Here is a 20,233-nt window from a genome sequence, read left to right as displayed (position 1 = left end):
TTCTCCCATATGATGCAGTATTTTTCTTGCTCTGACAAGAGCACACACACAGAATTTTCAGAGCCAGGGTAGCAACCACTTGCCCCAGCTACACAGGCTGCAGAAAATATGATGGAGCAGCTCCTAAACATCTCTTTTTCTAGGGTCTGGGTTGTTTTTTGGACACATAAACATTCTATTCTTTGCTACTTTGTAGTCGTCTTTCCTGAAAGATGAGAATGTCTTCCCCAAAACCCCAGCCTAGCTTTGTACTGTACTGGTTTAAGTTTACTTTATAGAAGGAGAGTTTTAAAAATAAAATATTGCCTGGTCTTCCTCCAGTGGTAATATTTCACAAACTACAAAAATATTTTGGTACATATTTCACGAACTACAGAAAAAGAACACATTTACAGAATACCCAAACTCCAAGACACACTCAAAATGTATTCTGAAAGGCAACTGTAGAACATACATTTTTAGCAAAAGTTCTGAAAGTTTTACAATTTAAATGCTTTTAAAGGTGTAAAATAAAAATAACCCAACTAAATTATTAAAGCAAGAATTATCTCCTTGTATAATACAGTCAATATTTTGAGTACCTTATTTCTTCGCAAGTCCAAAGGCTGGGCTGCTCCATTCTCTAGATTCTTGGGGTCTTTTTCTCTTATTGTAAAGATCCACTCTCCTGAATCACTCCCACCTGAAGCCTGGCCATCTGGTTCACTTCAAGGGAGGGGAAAAATAGAGGTTTTATTACCTATGCCTTATTGTCCACATTCATTCAATATACATGCTAAACATAAAAACTACAGTCAAGACCAAAACCAGAATTCTATTGTGCAAGCCAGTAAGTACAAAGACAAGTATGAAAAGTAATGTAATTTACCTTTTGTGGAAATTAAAAAAAATTAAACAAAAATACTTCATATTCAATACTAAATGTTAAATCAACTTCAAAAATAAAGAGAGGCTTTGCAGATTGAAAACATTTTCCCAAGTTACAAATACAACTAACATGAAGTGTTTCATTGCTATCTGAAAACGGCTTTATCAGAGTACCTCAAATCATTAGGGAAGGGTGAAAAAAAATTAGAAGACTTAATTAACTTTTTTGCCTAGAAAAACAGCTAAGACGCTAGCTTAGAATACCTTTGAGGAAGATAGTTCATCCCTAACCTGTCAGCAAGGTAAATTTCCCACTTCAAAAAAATTGGCTAAAAAGGTAGATACACCATGGCTTTAACAAACTACATCACCATACATCAATCTTTTGCCTCAGTTTTTTGTGGCACAGTAATTTTTTCTGTAACTCCTGCTAAGTTAAAAGAGCAAAAATATTTATGCTAACACTAATCAGTCACTGCATTACATTTCTCCTCTCACTACCATAAATACCCTTCTTCAGATTCATTTCTTTCTGATCTGTGAATTAAGAGCGATTTGCAAGAAAGCCACCAACTAAAAGGGCATCTAGTGACCATTACACAAAAAGTATTTAGTGCAGCCTACCAAGTCAAATAGCATGTGATCATTGTAAGAAAATTCTCCAAGATTTCTGCTTGAAGTCACATAGAACTTCTGGCTGTTACTGAAAGAGGCAAGTCTACCTTCCATGTACACACTAGGTCTAGCAAGTTGATCCAACAGAAAAATATTTATCAATTTGGAAAGTTAGTATTTCAGCGTGCCAAATCAACTCACCCTTTTATCACATCTAATACAAGGGCTGCTGTGGAAGCAGAGGAGGGAAAAGCAGGCTTAGACATAACATTAAATTGTCTCACAAGCATGCAATAACCATTCTAGTTACACTACTGTCCTATGCTAAGCTATCAAAGCTGGTCTGATATTCCACAGGAACAATGAACTGTAACCTCAAAGTTCAGTTAGTAACTGATCTGAGACCAGTTTTAGAACTAAGAATTTTACCTTCCAAATCAGACTCGGTTTTGGGCTGGAACTGTGATCACTAGAAGGCAGGAAGCCATTAATAATGTACGACAAATATACAGGCGTAATGGCAGTGAAGAAATCATAACCATAACTAGCCTGATCCTTGCCATTAGTACACACGCTGGAATTGCAGAGAATAGTAGTGTTTTCTTTACTATGAGGAATTTAATCCATTTGTGAATAAATTGTGGCAATCCCTTCACTTGATTTTCAAAAGTGTGTCATCTGATGATACCCACTATTTTCAAAATTACTTTTAGACTAACAAAGATGACTTCTTAACTAAGTCATAACTATTTGTAACTTGGTTCCTCATGAACCTATTGAACAGCTCCATCAAAATTTCATGGAGAGAAGTAAAAATTGGAAAGGAAAGAAATCTGGAAATATTTACAACACTTTCCCTTTTTCAAGAAATAATTTGACATCGCATTACTATCATGCTGTAACAGCCCAACCTTCCTGGAAGGATAGAAAAAAAACCATCACCTGTCATAAAAAAAACCTAGGTAGTATTGTTTGTACCCCAAAATGCCATTATCACGGAAGCATTGTCCACTAACCCTCTGTTATATTCAAGGATATGCTTCTGCCTGTTTACTCAGCTAAAATGAGGGACAACCTGCCACCAAGGAGACAACTCCTCTCCACAGGATAGTGCAAGTACACACTGCTACCTGGCCATGCAGGGTGAGGTCTACCTTCTGCTTGCACCACAGGAGTAACAGTTGGCCTTATGTCTAGGAAGGGCCCTAGACCCTACATAAAAGAGAAGGAAGTATAGAATGGGCCAAAAGAATAGTTCTCATGACTGTTATCTCCATGAAATCCCTTGCAATACTGAAATCAAGATTTCATTAGTTGACCAAGGCTGCTAAGATGAAAAGCTGTGAATAACAGAACACAGGAATATATGTGCTAAAAGTAACTGATTGGCTCCTATATTTACAAAGGATATTTTACCAACTCAAACTTACGTATCTGAGTCATCAGAACTGGAGTCGTCATGACTTTGTTCAGACTTCCATCTCTTGTGCCTATCAATAAGGTCAGTCAGGTAGGAAGTTTTCTTTGAGTTTCGTAAAATAAATTTGTGTTTTAAGAGCTCTTTTGCAGTAGGTCTCTTTAAAAAAAAAAAAAGAAAGTTTTTTTTACTGCATTTGAGAGTGTTAAGTGACTCACTATTGTGCTGGTTTTGGCTGGGATAGTTAATTTTCTTCATAATAGCTAGGATAATGCTGTTTTTTGGATTTGTGCTGAAAACGGTGTTGATAATGCAGGGACATTTTAGTTATTGCTGAGCTTACACAGAGTCAAGGCCTTTTCTGCTTCTCACACCACCCCACCAGTAAGTAGGCCGGACGTGCACAAGAAGTTGGGACCGGACACAGCCGGGACAGCTGACCCCAGCTGACATGTAATTCATGTAAACCAGTCTATACACTATACTATACACTGACAACAGATGGAACTCACAAAGCTTGGGTCCTTGTTTAAGCAGGCCTCAACAAATTCTTTGAGGGATTTGCTGAAGTTTCCTTCCAGCGTTGGTGGATTATTCTTAGGAATTAGGAACAAAACCTTCATTGGATGTAATTCTGAATGAGGTGGCTCTCCTTTTGCAAGTTCTATGGCTGTTATGCCTAATGACCAGATATCAGCCTGTAAGAAACAATGCTTTTAAGATTAGGTCGGAGAAAGAAATTAAACAGTGTTGCTTGCAAAGGTAGATTTTAAACCTTTACTGTAAATAATTTCATATGTAAATTGTTTTTGTTATCACTGTCTAGTTTATGTGGTTAATCACATAAAATAAAGTACACAGAGTTCCTTGGTTGTTTTTACTCTATAGCATAAAGCAGTTCTACTTATTAGAGTTTTAAAACTTTTTGAAATTAATACTATTACACTGGCAGTCATAACTGATCGTGAAACACAAATATGTTTAAAAAGTATTGGTAGAGTTGTTATAAACTAACATTCTATCCATCATATTCAAGTACATTATGTAAATATGGGGCAAGAATCAAATATTGGCATATGTTACAACATGCACAAGATTTTTCCTAAACAAGCATCAGCTAGTACAACCATCAGAAATTAACACATTAGAATATAATTTTCCTGGGGTTTAACACTGTCTTATATATAATTCTTATTCACAGACTGGAGAAATGCAGTCTAGAACAGTATTATTCAACTTTTTCAACCCAAGATTTCAACCAGTTAAGTATTTGGTCCAAGTAACGTCTGAAATATTGACAGCACTTTTCTACCTGATCTGCTTTGTAGGCCTTCTCCTATGAGCCATGTCTTATAGGCCAAGAAGGCCTGATCTAAATCAAACTTCTCTAAGTCATGCACATTCAAAATGCAGATCCGAAGGCCCACTACCAAGTTAGAGGGACAAATCAAGTAATGCAGCAGAGACCAGTGCTAGATCTTCTACTATTTAATTGCATTGATGAGTTGGATTCATACTGTTACTGGATGCCACAATATGCATATTGGTTTTTTAGGGAAGATTATTTAAATATATTGTTTCATAGGTTTTCATCATCAAAATGTGCTACTCTTTCCAGGGAATGCTGTCTCTATAGATCCAAATCATATTGCCAACTCTGCCTGAAGTAATGCGAAGTAATGCATTTAATTAATTTAAATGCATTTAATTAATTTACTTAATTCTCTAAGTTCTGCTGAAATAACAGACCTAAAAGTCAAAAGAACAGATGAATAAACCCCTCAGAAAGGTGAAAGAAAAAAATTTTCACAGAAACCTCTGTTCCAAAAGACAAGATATCAATTAAAAATATTTATGTTTTGTTTTTTCTGTTTCTTTTGAAGTGAAAGCAGAACACTTATTCTCAAGAAAACAGGAAAGATTTGAAGTGAGCTGGCTGGTTTTACTCCCAAACAGAGCATTTGGAACTTTGCTACGCTGTGAACAAATCTATTTTCAGGTACTGGATAGAGTAGAGATTTCGTTTATCACTGCTGCCCTTACCAGGTGTCCCTCTAATTCATCTATCTCTACCCGGTTGATATGCTAGGTTATCTTTGACTAACTCACACAGGACTACAGGCTGATAGCTGCAATGTATGCATCCATTCCACTACAGTGCATGATTAAAAACAAGCTCCTTCTTTCCTTGTTCAGACAGTATTCTATTGTTAAGAGCTTAATTAGTTAATTTTGCAAGTAAGTATGGGAAAAAAACCCGAGTCAATTCGTACACCAAATTCATGAAATGATGTTTTGTTAACCCATGTTACAGAACTTCCATCTCACACCAAGCACAGAGGATTACATAAGTATATGAGCTCTGAGTTTCATTTATCTTAATAATAGCATTATCAGCTAAGCTCTCCTCAAGTCTGAGTATAATTGTGAGTAACATCCCACTAGCAGGAAAGCTTTTCTTGCTTATGAAAGAAAAATGTCACCTGCAAAGATGAGTCTTCGTGTTAACAACTGAGCATTATTATTTCCAGTGGGTTCTGAATTTCAGTTTCTTAAGAGGAATGTGCTAATGCCATGTAAATGGATAGATTTTCTTCTGCCAGACTTTGTCACAGATGGAGCATGTGTATATATAAGTATAAAAATCAAATTTATGTGTATGTGTGCATAGATATCCACATGCACACACACATATATAATTACTTACTTTTTTTCCTGATATATTTATAACTTTCTACTGCTAGTGACCTTCATCCAAGAAAAATGAATGCAAAACTCCAACAAACCAGGGCTGCACACTGAACTCTTTCAAGTCCAAGATGGGTTTTGGAAGCCCATTCCTGTTGGAAGCATCAAGAATAAAACCCCCAAACTCCTCTGGAACTGTAACCTCTCCTTTCATAGATAAGAAAGTATCTCAAAACAGGGCTGTGAGTAACAATGTCATGTGTATCCAACTAGGCTTTTCTAGGATGCGCTTGTCTGTGACAATGAAACTCCAGAATAGGCGCACATCAGTCCTCCAAATGGGAAGAAGCATGACCTTAAGAAGTGATGAAACTACATCATCACTAAGTTTTATCGCATGTTATGATTTTCACAGTTTCAAATCTGAACAAAAATTATTCTTCCATGTTCCGATCAGAGTCAGGCAATCACTAGTAACTACTATTTATTGCAGTACTGCCATAGCCTTTCCTCTTCCATTCTAATGAGTAAAATTTAGTCTGACTTTGAAGCTTTTGTAAGTCAAAGAAAACAGGCTATATGCAAGAGAAAAACATTTTTAAATTAAATATTTATTTTTCTATTAGAAGTTATATAGTAGAAAGGACAAAGAACTAGATATGGGAAAACTGAAGCAGATCAGAAAAGATGCTGACTTTCAGATGAAGAAAGGAATCAAAAGAGGAGGGAGAACTATTGCCAAAACAACAGAAATTAGAAAGAAGGGGAAGACCTTATTGCAGCCTTTCAGTACTTAAAGGGGGCTTCTAAGAAAGATGAGGACAGGCTTTTTAGCAGGGCCTGTAGCGATAGGACAAGGGGTAACAGTTTCAAAATAAAGAGGATAGATTTAGACTAGACATAAGGAAGAAATTTTTCACGCTGAGGGTGGTGAAACACTGGCACAGGCTGCCCAGAGAGGTGGTAGGTGCCCCATCCCTGGCAACATTCCAGGTCAGGTTGGGCAGGGCTCTGAGCAACTTGGTCTAGTTGAAGATGTCCCTGCTCACTGCAGGGGGCTTGGACTAGATGACCTTTAAAGGTCCCCTTCAACCCAAACTATTCTATGATCCTGTGGGGACATTATATCAAGGAAAAACAACCTGGAGAGAAGAAAATAAGTGGTATGGGAAAAGATTAATAAAAAAGGAAAGAAATAAAAGAAAAAAACAACAGGTGGTAGCTTTAATACAACGATTACAGTCCTGTTTTGACATTTCGCTATTTTTCCCCATGGCTGATAGTTTCTTTAGCAGCCAGATTTTATCACCCCCGTGGATTACTTGGACTTTAAAAATAAACTACAAGGGAAAATGAAAAATAAAGTTGAAATTTTTGCTCTCAAGTACGCCTCTCAGATTAGCTACTGACCACATTAAAATGCAATGTTATAGCTTACTCTCTCACACAAGCCATCTGAAAATACTATGTTCTCAAATGTATCAGTCCAAATTATTATTTACAAAAGTCTAATAGAAGCTGTTAAAATTTTAGTATCTGTGTCAAAAATCACATACTTTGATTATTTTTAGGCAATAAAGATGAGTGTTAGTATGCCTTGTAAATATACCTTGCAATATATGGTCTCAGAAAGAATAATATCTTAGGGACACAAAACAGTTTGGGAATGGGACTGAATAAAGCAAGAATGGAATGGGCAATTCTGTATAGCAGTTAAAGAACACACAGCTCACATATGCATCAAGCAATCCAAAGAGCCTCACATAATCTTGACAGCATAGTATTCGGAGCATAAATTCAGACTTGATTTGACATTGTTAAGTTTCACATATTTTAAAATAAAAGTACACAAAATGTATGTATTTGAATTAAAACAGCATTTTTCAAAAATGCAGACTTTTTTTATCTATGAAAACACCTGCTTCTCTACCTTAACAAAAAAGAAAAAGGATATTATATACATACATTTCCATACCATGTATTTCGGGAAAAAAAAAAAGACTATATTCAAAATCACCAGCTTATGTTAAGTATTCATTACTTTTACACAATCTTAAGAGACATTAATGTGAATGTTAAATATTATGAAATAATGCAAAGACAATAAAAGATATACAGTTTTAACCAAAAGCATTTTAAGTGCTTCACACATGGAAATTCCTCAGAAGGCTGTCTCTTCAATTCTGAAAGCTGTGTTTGGCTAGATAGTTAACTCAGAAGCATATCTGAATCTGAATTCAGATATGAAATGTTACACAGGAGGTATAACATTATCTTATCATCCGAAACTGCTTAAGGTGGAAAACAATATACTGGAATAATAGGTCTTGCACAAGTTATGTTGATAATACAGTGTAAGCCATGGTCAGGAAATCCACCAACCGCCCATAATATTAAGACAAGTGATAATAGTGCTGAATCAACAGGAGACCTTAAGTTTCATAGCAACAACTAGCAATGTTAAACCTCAGGATGCATCTGCCTTCCTTTAGCCTAGTTAGTAGTTTTATGTTGTAACTTCAGTTTTGCTTTGCCTTGCAGTTGTGCTACTTCAGCAGTCAGCATGAGCAGAGATATCAAACCAATCAGAAAAGGAGCAATAAACAGTTTAACAGTTGGTGTGAGACATACAGTAAATGAGGAAAGAAGCAGATGAACTGTGTGAAAGAAGCAGGTGAATTGTGCCCATGGTAGTACTACAGAGCACTTCCAAGCTTTACTCGGGAACCCATCAGCATGTAGGATGTAAGAGGATTCAACAGGACAAAGAACAAAACTGGGTAACAAAGCAACTATGTAATTTCTTGCGCCTCACTGGGACTACGCTATGAAGAGAACAGTGCTGCCTAACACCTCTCAAGCATGGCCAGCTTATGGAAGGAAAATGAGGTTAGATTTGGATGTCTCTGTTCTCACATATGCATAAGTATCTTAAAATAAACAGGCCCTCCCAAGTGGTTGTTGTGCAACAACAGCAAAACTATGGTCTGTATAACTTAGTCTGCTCTCTAAGTGCCAAAAGACTCACAGACACAAGTAAATATCTCTAGTTCATTCAAAACTTGAGCTCTGGCCTTCTTGGGAACTGATCAAGTATCCAAGACCTTTTTATGTTCACCTGACATTGTAGACTGAAACAGCTGGAATTCAAAACCTGAGGACTGAGTCAATCATGCTTTGTGCATGCGAAAATCATTCCCTGAAGCCAAACCTCAAAAAATACCCCAACCTCCAACATGCCAAAACCAAACAAAACAAAACCCACCATCCACCAAAAAAATGGTTTACTCAATATTCAAATTGGAAATTTAGGGTCATTTAAGCTTCTAGAGGCTCTACAGAGCTCTGCTAGTTATTTTTAAATAGCCTCTCTACAGAAAGATATGAAATAGGGAAGGAAGTAATACTACAAACAATCTATCCCAGAGTTAGTATTGGCAAGTTCCTTCCATGGATGAGGGTGGAAAGAAACACAGCAGACTGTCTCATTGCATGGAGATGTGAACTATCAACAAATCCCTAACAAGGGGATCAGAGGAGATGGGCAAGAAAGATGAGCTCAGGGAAGAACATAAGGAATGACTGCTAATTATTAAAAAGCAAGCTGATCTTATATAGACACAAGTGAGGGTGACCTTTGTTTCAGATATACAGCTGCACCAGTGGGTCATCAGGTTGTGGAAATAGCCTTCCCCAACCTAATCATTAGAGCAATGTCTTACTGAGCTAGCAGGACCAGCATGGGGGGGAGGAGGGGGGCAGCAAGGAGGTGTATATGTAGCTCAGCCTAATAGAAGTATAAAAAATGAGTAACTAAAAAATTAACTTTGAAAAGAGCAATGGGCTTGAGCTGGCTTCAATGCATGTAATTCCTTCCCGGCAACTGGGGACACCCACTGCCATGCTGGTGAGCATATGGAGACCAGTAATGAGAATCACATTTGTATCATGATCCAACTGTATATTAAAATTGATATATTGTGCTTGTGTTGCAATTTCAGCACACTACTGTACCACTCTGCTAAATCAAAATCCTGTGTGATGTAAATATCTACAAATAAATAAATCTGAGAGTTTTAAACATTAAATCCTCCCTCTACAGAATATCTAAAAGAACATGGTCAGAGAGTAGTATGAGTAGCATTCTTCCACAGGTGAATAACAGCACTTTCAAACAACACTTTCACACCCGCTAAATCCATATTCCTCAACAGCGTTGATGACTATTTTTTCTAAAAACAAATGGAAGCATAATAACTTTTTGTATATATTTGCTCTCTTCTACTTTGAAACAACAATCAAAAATACTCATCAATAGAGTGGGATAAAAGGTGACAGGATGTACTTTTCAGTATTGTAATATTTCTTGCCATCTGGATAGGCTTAATACACTAGGACCCATAAGGTGTTTGGATACAAATTAGGAAAGCTGCTTTCCTTTGCCAACAGCTTTTAGCTGCTAGGTATCATCTAAACATACACCTGTTTAGACAGAGCCAAAGTTATTAGCTACATTCTGAAGATCAACCTATGTAATTCAAGTTAAAAAAGGAAGGCACTTTGGCTAATGCCTTGAAATACCTTACCTTTGAATCATATGCCGATTGCTTTATTACTTCAGGTGCCATCCAAAATGGTGTTCCCACAAAGGTATTCCTCTTTATCTGTGTATCTGTTAGTTGTCCTGCTACTCCAAAATCTGCTAGTTTTACTTCTCCTTGTTCAGATAGCAATACATTAGCAGCTGGAATAAAGAAGAGGAAAAAGCAGAAATTAAGACATTGGACACTGAAAGGGTATTCATTTATATTGCATGAGCTCTTCTAATAGTATTACAATACAAATAAAAAAACAATTTACCTTTAATATCTCTGTGGATTTTCTTTTCTGAGTGCAAGTAATCGAGTCCTTTGAGTATCTCCCTCAATATTGTAGCAATGTGGGTTTCATCAAGTGAGCCAGGTTCTAACTAGGAGACAAAAGAAATATTTATATATATGTGTATGTCTGCATGTATACATACGTGTGTATATGTATGTGTGCGTATGTGTATATATAAAGGAGAAACAGAGAGAACAGAAATAACACTGTGACTATAAAAAGACTATAAATGTCTGTCACACCTCAAAACTTCCAGTTTGCTAACTTCATAACACGAGATAAAACCCAGAATATTCTTTTAAAAAAATACATAGTTCTAAACTAAGTGGCCTTATTAACAACAGGCAAAGAAATACTTAATTTATCTAAAACACTTTTAAAAGTTTGTTAAAGGTTCCATAAAGACACAGTTTCAAGTCACCGCTTTGTAGTCAGGTTATAGATACATATACTGCATTTGAAAAGCATCTACATTGTAATCTGATTATTAACATTACACTGAACTTAGATGTGCAACTCCACAGGCCCTATATGGACCCAAATCTCAAGTCTGAGAAAGAAAGTAAGGCGTATAAGGTACCACATCAATCACACCTCCTATTACTATATACTGCAAGGGATTTTGTGAAGCACTCTAAAACACAGCTCAAACTGCTAGGTTGTCAGAGCATTGCATGTTTAAAAAGTTAACTTTTTTTTACATAAAACTGGAGGTAGAAATCTGCAAATTGTTAAATAAAAGGTTTCAAGTAATTTAATTCTTATGAGAAGAAACAGCAGTGGTAGAAGATGTCAGAGGTCTCTACAACTGATATAAATTCTAAAAGTGAGTATGCCACTAACTCTAAAGGGAGAGAAGAAAGGTCACTACCCAGAGAGAGTTCTTAACCAGTAAGGGCATTTCAAGAGAGAGACTGAAACTTTGTGGAAAACAATTAATATTGGAAATACTCCAGTATTCTTGTTTACTCCACAATAGCAGTGACTGAAACACAATCAGAAAGTTATGTCTCTGAAGATTTACTCTGTGAGAAAGCAAGCTTTTCAGATAAAAATTAAAATTTTACATCCCTCAGAAATCCTCAGCTAATAGGTAGAAACAGAGGGAAGATTCCATGTAATGCAGGCAACATATTTGTTTTACCTTTGTAGTTTTATTTACAGTCTCTTTTGCTTTTCTTTAGCTTTGATAATACACATGATATTGCCACTCCCTGAAACCTGCTAAGACATTCTCAAGGCTTTGCTCCAGGTAGGCTGCGAGTGCCAGTTCAAAACTTGGCAACATGATACAGCATATCTAATGGGGGAAAACTTATTTTGTCAGATGTTAGCTCACCTTAAGCGAGGAGGAAGTTAGCGAAAAGAGACTAAGGCTGAGAATGTTAGCTTTTGTACCTCAGCCACAAGCCTAAATTATACACAAAGTTGAACAACAATGAATATGTAATTGCATTAAATGGACTTTCTCTTGTGAGGTGTGATTTTCAAAACACCCAGTTCATATTAAAGTACAGAAAACACCAGGCTAACATGACACGTATACACTTCGAACATGGAATTCAAGTTTCCCATTCAGTCTTGCCTCAAGTATGGAAACGTGATAAAGTGTGCCAGTTCTCCTACCAGATTCCAGATGAGAACTGTCATGTGCATGTTAGAACTAGGAAAACATGCAGCAGAACAAAAATTGAAAATGAATGAAGCACACAAAAAATGCTTAATATACACTTACATGATGATTTCAGTTCTGTGGCACAATTTCTTCAATAACATTTCAGGATGTGACCAAAGACTGTACTACTTCTAGGCAACAAACTTAGGGAATAAACATGTGGTCATCACACAAGTGAAATATGTGTGATTTAAAAAAAAGACAACAAGAAAATATGGTAACATCTGTTTTCTTTCTGCTCTTTTATACCTTTTTGAAAGCACGAAGAAAGTAATTAATTTATAAAAGAAAACCCCAGTTTCTAATTGTTCTTCCATCAGGAAAAAACTATCACAACAATAAGTAAACCTTTCTCAGTATATCTTGATGGGGAACATTATTGATTCCTACATAATCATGGAACTCCTTCTAACAGGATGTGGAAACTAAAGGTATAAAAGGGTTCCAAAAGGTAAATACAATTAAAATATGGCAACACAACTGCAGGAAGCCTGCATTTACTACTGCCTCCTGTCTTCTGGATGATACCAGCAGAATCCCTCTACACAGGCCTTCTTACTTTCATGCTTTCCTCGAGCATTTATTAGTTGCCCCAGCTGAGAACAGCAAACTATGCTAGAGAGACATTCGGTCTCAACTATATATAACAATTTTCACATACTTAAAACATCCATTTTTATTTCTATAATACGACTTTTAAAACCTTCAATAAATATAAGATGGCATGTGTTTTTTGTTGTTTGGGGTTTTTTTTAATTAGCTAAAGTGAATGGCCAGCATCCAGTCATGGAAAACACAATCTGCACTGAACCTTTTGAATTATGATTCAAATCTGGACAACTTTTTGTTACTGTATCTGGTGTAGTTTATCTAGTCTTTCAAATATCCTGAACCATAACTCTAAAAATCACACTTTAATAAGCAGATCTCCTTGCAGAATTAGATACAAAAATCTTTGCTGGAAGGGAAACGGAATGGATACAGTTCACAAATTTACAGTTTACAAGGTTCTATTGTATATTTACGCATGGCCTGCAAACACAGAAAGTATGTCTTAGAATCATAGAATATCTCAAGTTGGAAGGGACCCACAAGGATCACTGAGTCCAACTCCCTGCTCCTTGCAGGATTACCTAAAACTAAACCATATGACTAAGAGTGTCGTCCAGACCCTCCTTGAACTCTGAAAAGCTTGGTGCTGTGACCAATTCCCTGGGAGCCTGTTCCAGTGATCAACCACCCTCTTGGTGAAGAGCCTTTTCCTAATGTCCAATCTGAACTTCCTCTGACACGGTTTCATTCCATTCCCTTGTGTCCTGTTGCTGGTCACCAGAGAGATCAGCATCTCCCCCTCTGCTGCCCACCTTGAGGAAGTTGTAGCCTGCGATGAGGTCACCCCTCTTCCAAGCTGAACAAAGCAAAGGACCTCAGCCGCTCTTCGTAAGTGTTGCCCTCAGGCCTTTCACCATGTTGGTCGCCATCCTCTGGACACACTCTAATAGTTTGATGCCCTTCCTGTACTGAGGCACCAAAACCACACACAGTAGTCGAGGTGGGGCTGCACCAGTGCAGTGCAGCAGGACAATCACTTCCCTCGACCAGCTAGCTACACTGTGCTTGATGCACCCCAGGACACGGTTGGCCCTTTTGGCTGCCAGGGCATACTGTTGACTCATACTCGACTTGCCATCAACCCAAACCCCCCAGATCTCTTTCTGCGGGGCTGCTTCTCCAGCCTCTCGTCACCCAGTTGGTACATATAACCAGGATCACCCCATCGCAGGTGGAGAATCTGGCGCTTGCTCTTGTTAAATTTCATACAGTTGGTGGTTGCCCAGCTCTCTAGTCTATCCAGGTCTCTCTGTAAGGCCTCTCTACCCTCGAGGGAGTCCACAACTCCTCCTATTTCTTTGAAATACATATTTTAATACCAGCCAAAATTGTGTTTCTGTCTCTATATAGACTTCAGTGAGATTTCAAACAGGTAAACTTTTGTTTGTTTGTTTGTTGGGGGGCACACACACATTAAAATGTATACACTAGGAATTGTGGTGGTGGCGGAATTAAGAGACAGAAAAAACTATTTTCAGCCACTAGAGCTCTCTGGTTGACTGAGTTTAGCATTCTAAGATGTTTATATCCTGCTTCCAATATTAGGTTGCTTAGTTCCCTTCCATCTATACAAATAATCAGTCTTGCCTCATGGAAAAGAACATTTTCCTGGCAAAAACTTTTTCTCCTTTACTGGAAGCAAACATTGTCATAGCCAAATGACATATTATAGTTTCCAGAATTATAAGATAGGAAAATAATTATGTGAGGTAAAATAACAAAAATCGTACGTAATTTACTTACTAGATCAAGGGCAGAGCCTCCACCCAGATATTCCATTATTATCCATAATTTTGTATCCTGCAAAACAAAAACAACAAAAAATGTATTCAGTTGAAAAAAAAAATCAGTTTTTAAGTTAATGAGACTATTTCCATTCTTTTTGCTGAAGAATTATCTAGTTTTGAAACACCACTAATGTGTAGCTTTTCTTTCAATATCTTTGGATTATTCTTTAAGTTATATTATTTTTAGTCCCATCTGATAAGGAATTAATTTAGTCTGTCACAAGCTATTTACACAGTTGTGTGTGTGTGTGTGTGTGTGTTCAAGAAAGTTTAATTCTGTTCCTCTAAATTAACAAGAGGAAAGCTACTTCACATTTAATAATGGGTAAGAGCACAGACATTAGATGTTCAGTACTTCCAAATAATTGATACACACTCTTAATGTCACACTCAAGTTCATTTCATAGTACCTCTTTTCGGTACCTATACTAATACTACTAGAATACAGACAGTACTCAGGGAAGAAGAAACTTCTCTTTATTATGGAGAAGATCATACTGGGTACTATTGAAAGGCGTTTAAAGAACAATGCAATCATCAGGCACAGTCAACAGGCGTTCAACAAAGGGTAAGTCCCATTTAACTAATCTGATACCCTTCTATAATAAGGCCACCCGCCCAGTGGGTGAAGGGAAGGCGGTGGGTGTAGTTCTTCTGGATTTTAGAAAGGCTTTTGATACTGTCCCTCACAGCATCCTTCTGGACTATCTGTCCAGCTGTGCGATGAGCGGGTTCACAGTGCGCCGGGTGAAGAACTGTCTAAAGGGCAGAGCTCAAAGTGTTGTAGTGAATGGGGCTACATCTGGCTGGCAGCCAGTCACCAGCGGTGTTCCTCGGGATTCCATTCTAGGGCCAGTTCTGTTCAATGTCTTTATCAACGATCTGGATGCAGGAGTTGAATGCACCATTAGCAAGTTTGCTGATGTTACCAAACTGGGAGGTGCTGTTGACTCTCTGGAGGGACAAGAGGCCTTGCAGAGGGATCTAGATAGATTGGACCATTGGACAGTGATTGATGGGATGAAATTTAACAAGCCCAAATGCCGAATTCTGCACTTAGGACAGAGTAATGCCGGGCACAAGTATAAATGGGGAGAGAAGTGGCTGGAGAGCAGCCCCTCAGAAATGCATCTGGGGGTGCTGGTTGACAGCAGGATCAATATGAGTCAGCTGTGTGCCCTGGCAGCCAGGAGGGCAAACCACATCCTGGGGTGCATCAAACACAGCATAACCAGCCGCTCAAGAGAGGTGATTATCACGCTGTATTCAGCATTCACCTGAAGTACTGTGTGCAGTTCTGGGCCTCACAATTTAAGAAGGATGTGAAGGTCCTTGAGTGGGTCACAGGAGAGCAGCAAAGCTGGTGAAAGGGCTGGAAGGCATGTCCTATGAGAAGTGGATAAGGACTTCGGGCTTGTCTAGTTTGGAGAAAAGGAGGCCGAGGGGCAACTCATTGCTCTCTACAGCTTCCTGAGGACAGGGAGTGGAGAGGGAGGTGCTGATCTCTTCTCCCTGGTATCCAGTGATAGGACACATGGGAATGGTTCAAAGCTGTGTCAGAGGAGGTTCGGACTGGACATTAGGGAGCACGTCTTTACAGAGAGCATGGTCAAACACTGGAACAGGCTTCCTAGAGAGGCAGTCAATGCCCCAAGCCTGTCAGTGTTTGAGAGGCATTTGGACATGCCTTAACAACATGCTTTAACTTTTGGTCAGCCCTGAATTGGTCAGGCAGTTGGACTAGATGAGCGTTGTAGGTCCCTTCCAATTAAAACAGTTGAGTCTATGCTGTTCCAGTCTATGCTGTTCTAATGCCTACTGAAGAGTCATGTAGCAGAAGAAAAACCTCTTGCCTTTATTCTGACTAGAATTGGACAAGTATTCTGAGCCTCTGAGTTCACCAGCATATTAATTCCCAAAAGCCACCCACCTAGTTGTTCTTATCACACTCCTTAGTATATTTTGCAAAAGTATCTTCTGAGACAAGAGAGACAGAGGCCACTCAATGAAAATGGAGGAGGATAAACTTACATTTTAAAATTCTGGTTATAGATATTCAGCATACCAAATAATAATTACATTACATATAATACATTTCCTTTCCTTAGAAAAAAAGTCTTGATTTTGCTGATCTTTATTTGTACAGCTACTCCAAAATATTTTCTTTAGTAAGCCTGACTCCTGTCTAGGTTGAATTTAATTTAAAATTTATTCTTTGTGTCCCTGTGTTTCATTTTCTTGAACAGTCATCTGTCTCTGACCTAAGGAAGAATATCAGTAAGTTTTCTCCACTAATGTTTATGTATCTGATATATGGTATAGAATTTTGGATAACTGTGTTCAATAAAGATGAAACAAACTTGTATTAAAGATTATTTAAGATGACTATAGCAATTTGCTAGGTTTAGCTAGTAAAATAAAAACTAATAAAAAAAAAATCAAGCCACTATATTCTCAAGGGCAAGCTTGATATGTATTATAGGAATGTTTCACACAAGATACACAATGACTATGCTAAGAAAGAGACTGGACCCCATCACTCATTTCCACTGCTTGCAGCATCTTATTCGCAAATACACTAAGAGAAGCAGTTAGTTCACCTTCTCCTTGCAATACCAGCCTTGAAACATGTTTTAAAGCAAGGCCATAAATCTACCAGATAGATATTCAAATGAAATTGTTGCATGCAACATGTGGTGGGTTTTGTTCTAGTTTTTATGATTATCAAGTTATATTATGATTTGTAAGTTTTAACTCTATGTACCAAACATTCACAAGACTTCTAGCATAAAAGCACAGGGAGTCTCTCAGAGCAAGGAGCACGTAAATAGCAAAAATATAAATTTACTTTATCCTGCAAAATAAAACAATGTAAAAATAACAACTCACAGCCATGGCATACTGACATACTCTGAATACTCATCTATAAAGATGGATTAAAATTTTTAGAAAAGTGGTAAGTGTATTGCAGAAATTAACTTTTTCTAAATCCCCTGAGGGACTAGAAAATTTTAGCCCTTAGCACTCACCTAAGCGTTTTAGTCATTATTATAGCTGTAGTTCCACCTGCATCTGTCCCCTCTCTGGTCTCAGAATGCACCTGCTGTAGATAAATGCACACAGCCTTTCCCACCTACCTCCAGTTCTACAAACTACTATTTTTAGGTAAAACCCTGGATTTCCTTCATCATCCACTATCTCTAACACACAGATCCAGCTAAATTTAGATACCTTTTTTCAGGAATAAAATAATATTATTTGACAAACACAGTCTTGTTAAAATACTTTAAAAGAACCGGAACACATTTTTTAGGGAGAAAAAGTAATTTTAAAATATACTCTGTCTTAGTATCCATATACAGCATTTTGATAATGCTTACTTTCTGCAGACACCACAGATATCCCAAGAATTATAGCTTATCTTGAGACACTCCCTTATACTACCGAAATACGTGGTTTGCTGCTAAAAATTTCTCAGATTTTGCCTGTCCCTTCAAGGTTCCAGGTCCTAACAGTTCCAGAACAAGTATGCTTCTGAGAAGTGTCTTATAGTAAGTTATTTCATCCTCAGAAAGCTTCCTAAACTTGATCAAAATTTTATGTACATTTTGCTTCAGCCTGATAACATGCCTTTTAAAGCTCCATGAAATTCCCTGAATATTCAAATTTTGTGTGCCTGCAAAATTTACATTTAATTTCAATAGTAACTTAAGCACAAACATGTCAGCTGTATCAGTACTTTTTATTTCAGTGGAAATGCCTGCATGGGAAGAACAAGGTAGGACAAATGAACCTCCTGATCCTCTCAAAAGAAAGAAAAAAAAAAAAGAAAGAAAAAAATAAAACACCTCACCAAGAAGTCAGTAAGAGATGCATCTTCCCTTTTCTATCATCTCGATTACCTCATGGATTTAAAGAGCTAACAACTTGAAATAAGATACAATTTCCCAAGAGAGAAATTCTCCATAAAACTAGCTACTAAATTATCCAGCTGAAAATCAGAAATTAGCGGTAACAGACAACAACTAAAAAAAAAAATACTTAAGAATAACATTTTAATTACATAGTTATACAATCATGTAACACAATTACACAACTGTAGTTGTGTAATTATTATACAATTCATAGTCTTTTTAAATCACCATTTATCTTTTTCAATTCTTTTCCTGGTTTTCTCAGTCTTTGCTCCTGAAACTTTCATCATCAACTGCTTGGGGCCACATGTCTGAATTTACAATATAACAGCCATGGGTCCAGTAAACTCAGTAATACTACATTTTAAAACAAGTAAAGTATGGAAATGCAGTTAGGGAACACACACATAACTGTCTGCATCCCAGTGTGAAGGTAAGCAATAGCAGTCTGTTACAATTATAGTATCTTTATATCTGTAGCCCTAGATTCAAAATTATTTTTAATTCCCTGTGGCTCCCTCTCCCCTTGCCACAGAAATATTACACAACTTCACAGATGTTTTGGGTTTTTTTAAGTTTTCATCATTCATATGAAGTAACCGAACAGATGTAATTAATCTTGTAGTGAATCTTACTATCACCTTTAACTAATTCTTGCTGGAATTTTTTTTTTAGCTTTCTTATTTAAAATGTGCATACACTGCTTAACAAGACAATGCAAAGAAACTCTTTTGGTGAGACAGTTTTTAATGTACTGATTAATACATATTCTACCCTAGAGCCAGTAACCTATATATACTTACTTTATGCCTTGTAACAACAGCACAAAGCAAATAGAGCACTACTCTCAAGTGATTTTGGCATCACCATCACAATGTGCCTCCTTCTTTCCTTCCTTTCCGAGTCTCTCCGGCATGCTTCACATTCCCTAACACCTACTGTCACTTTTTTTTTTTTTAAAGCTGCCCAAATTCTTTTTTTGCTTGTACTTCTCTCATTCTTCTGTATATATTCCCCACTTTTCCTTTCAAACAGAACACTGAAAGCATTAAATTTTCTTCCATAGCCTAGATCAGTAATAACATATTATCCATAATCACTTACATTTTCAAGAAGATACTACTCATATACTGAGACTAGCAACATTCAGTGCTCCATTTTAAGATCTGAAATAAGACCAGTTTTCTTCTTTTAAGCATCAGTCACAACACAGCATTGAATTTTCTTCCAAATACAGTGAAGCCATGGTAAGTCATCAATCCAAATTTAGGATTACTGTTTCTTTATAAACATAGATGAGCCCATTAATGAGAGCACATGGAACATTTCATTTGTCACAGTAGGAACAAGAGGTTTTCCTCTGATGCCATGAAACTGAGCAAAGGAACAGCTTTGGAACACCTAAAACAAGCTCTATGACAGAAAGGCAGAGTTTCTGTAAATCCTTTCCAATCTAGTTACCTCTTCTTGAGGTCTGACTTCTGTTTTTCACTCTGGAATCATAGAAAAACCTTCCAAGCAGCTTTACCTCTAATGAAGTATTCTCCATTAAGTCACTGTTATATCATGAAAGTATTTGTAAAATAAGTGCAGTTACAGCAGGTAAAGAAGTACTCCTAATATGTAAAAATCAAGGACTATACACTAAAAGAAAGGGTCACCTGACAAAAAACTCATGTGGAGTCTCAGAAGTACTTTTTAACCAAAATCAGAGGAGTATAGAAGACATATACAGAAATAAGTAATCAAGATTAAAATGTTTTTTAATAAGTCCTTA

At 37.1% G+C, this 20,233-nt stretch overlaps 1 protein-coding gene across 1 annotated transcript in view; it reads right to left on the bottom strand.

Annotated features, from left to right (window-relative positions):
- Positions 1-20,233, bottom strand: part of STK24 (serine/threonine kinase 24) — a gene marked incomplete at both ends in the record, with an annotated part of 63,806 nt that overhangs the window by 8,311 nt on the left and 35,262 nt on the right. Inside the window, 6 exons of the mRNA XM_082015625.1 lie at positions 582-705; positions 2,913-3,058; positions 3,412-3,597; positions 10,174-10,331; positions 10,448-10,556; positions 14,499-14,555. Coding sequence (XP_081871751.1) covers positions 582-705; positions 2,913-3,058; positions 3,412-3,597; positions 10,174-10,331; positions 10,448-10,556; positions 14,499-14,555 — 780 coding nt within the window. The remainder of the gene's footprint in view (positions 1-581; positions 706-2,912; positions 3,059-3,411; positions 3,598-10,173; positions 10,332-10,447; positions 10,557-14,498; positions 14,556-20,233) is intronic.

This window comes from Phaethon aethereus (assembly GCF_964289735.1).
Source record: "Phaethon aethereus genome assembly, chromosome: 1".
Lineage (NCBI taxonomy): Eukaryota > Metazoa > Chordata > Aves > Phaethontiformes > Phaethontidae > Phaethon > Phaethon aethereus.
The sequence above is the reverse complement of the archived record's forward strand: the minus strand, read 5'-3'. Positions and strand labels throughout refer to the sequence as shown.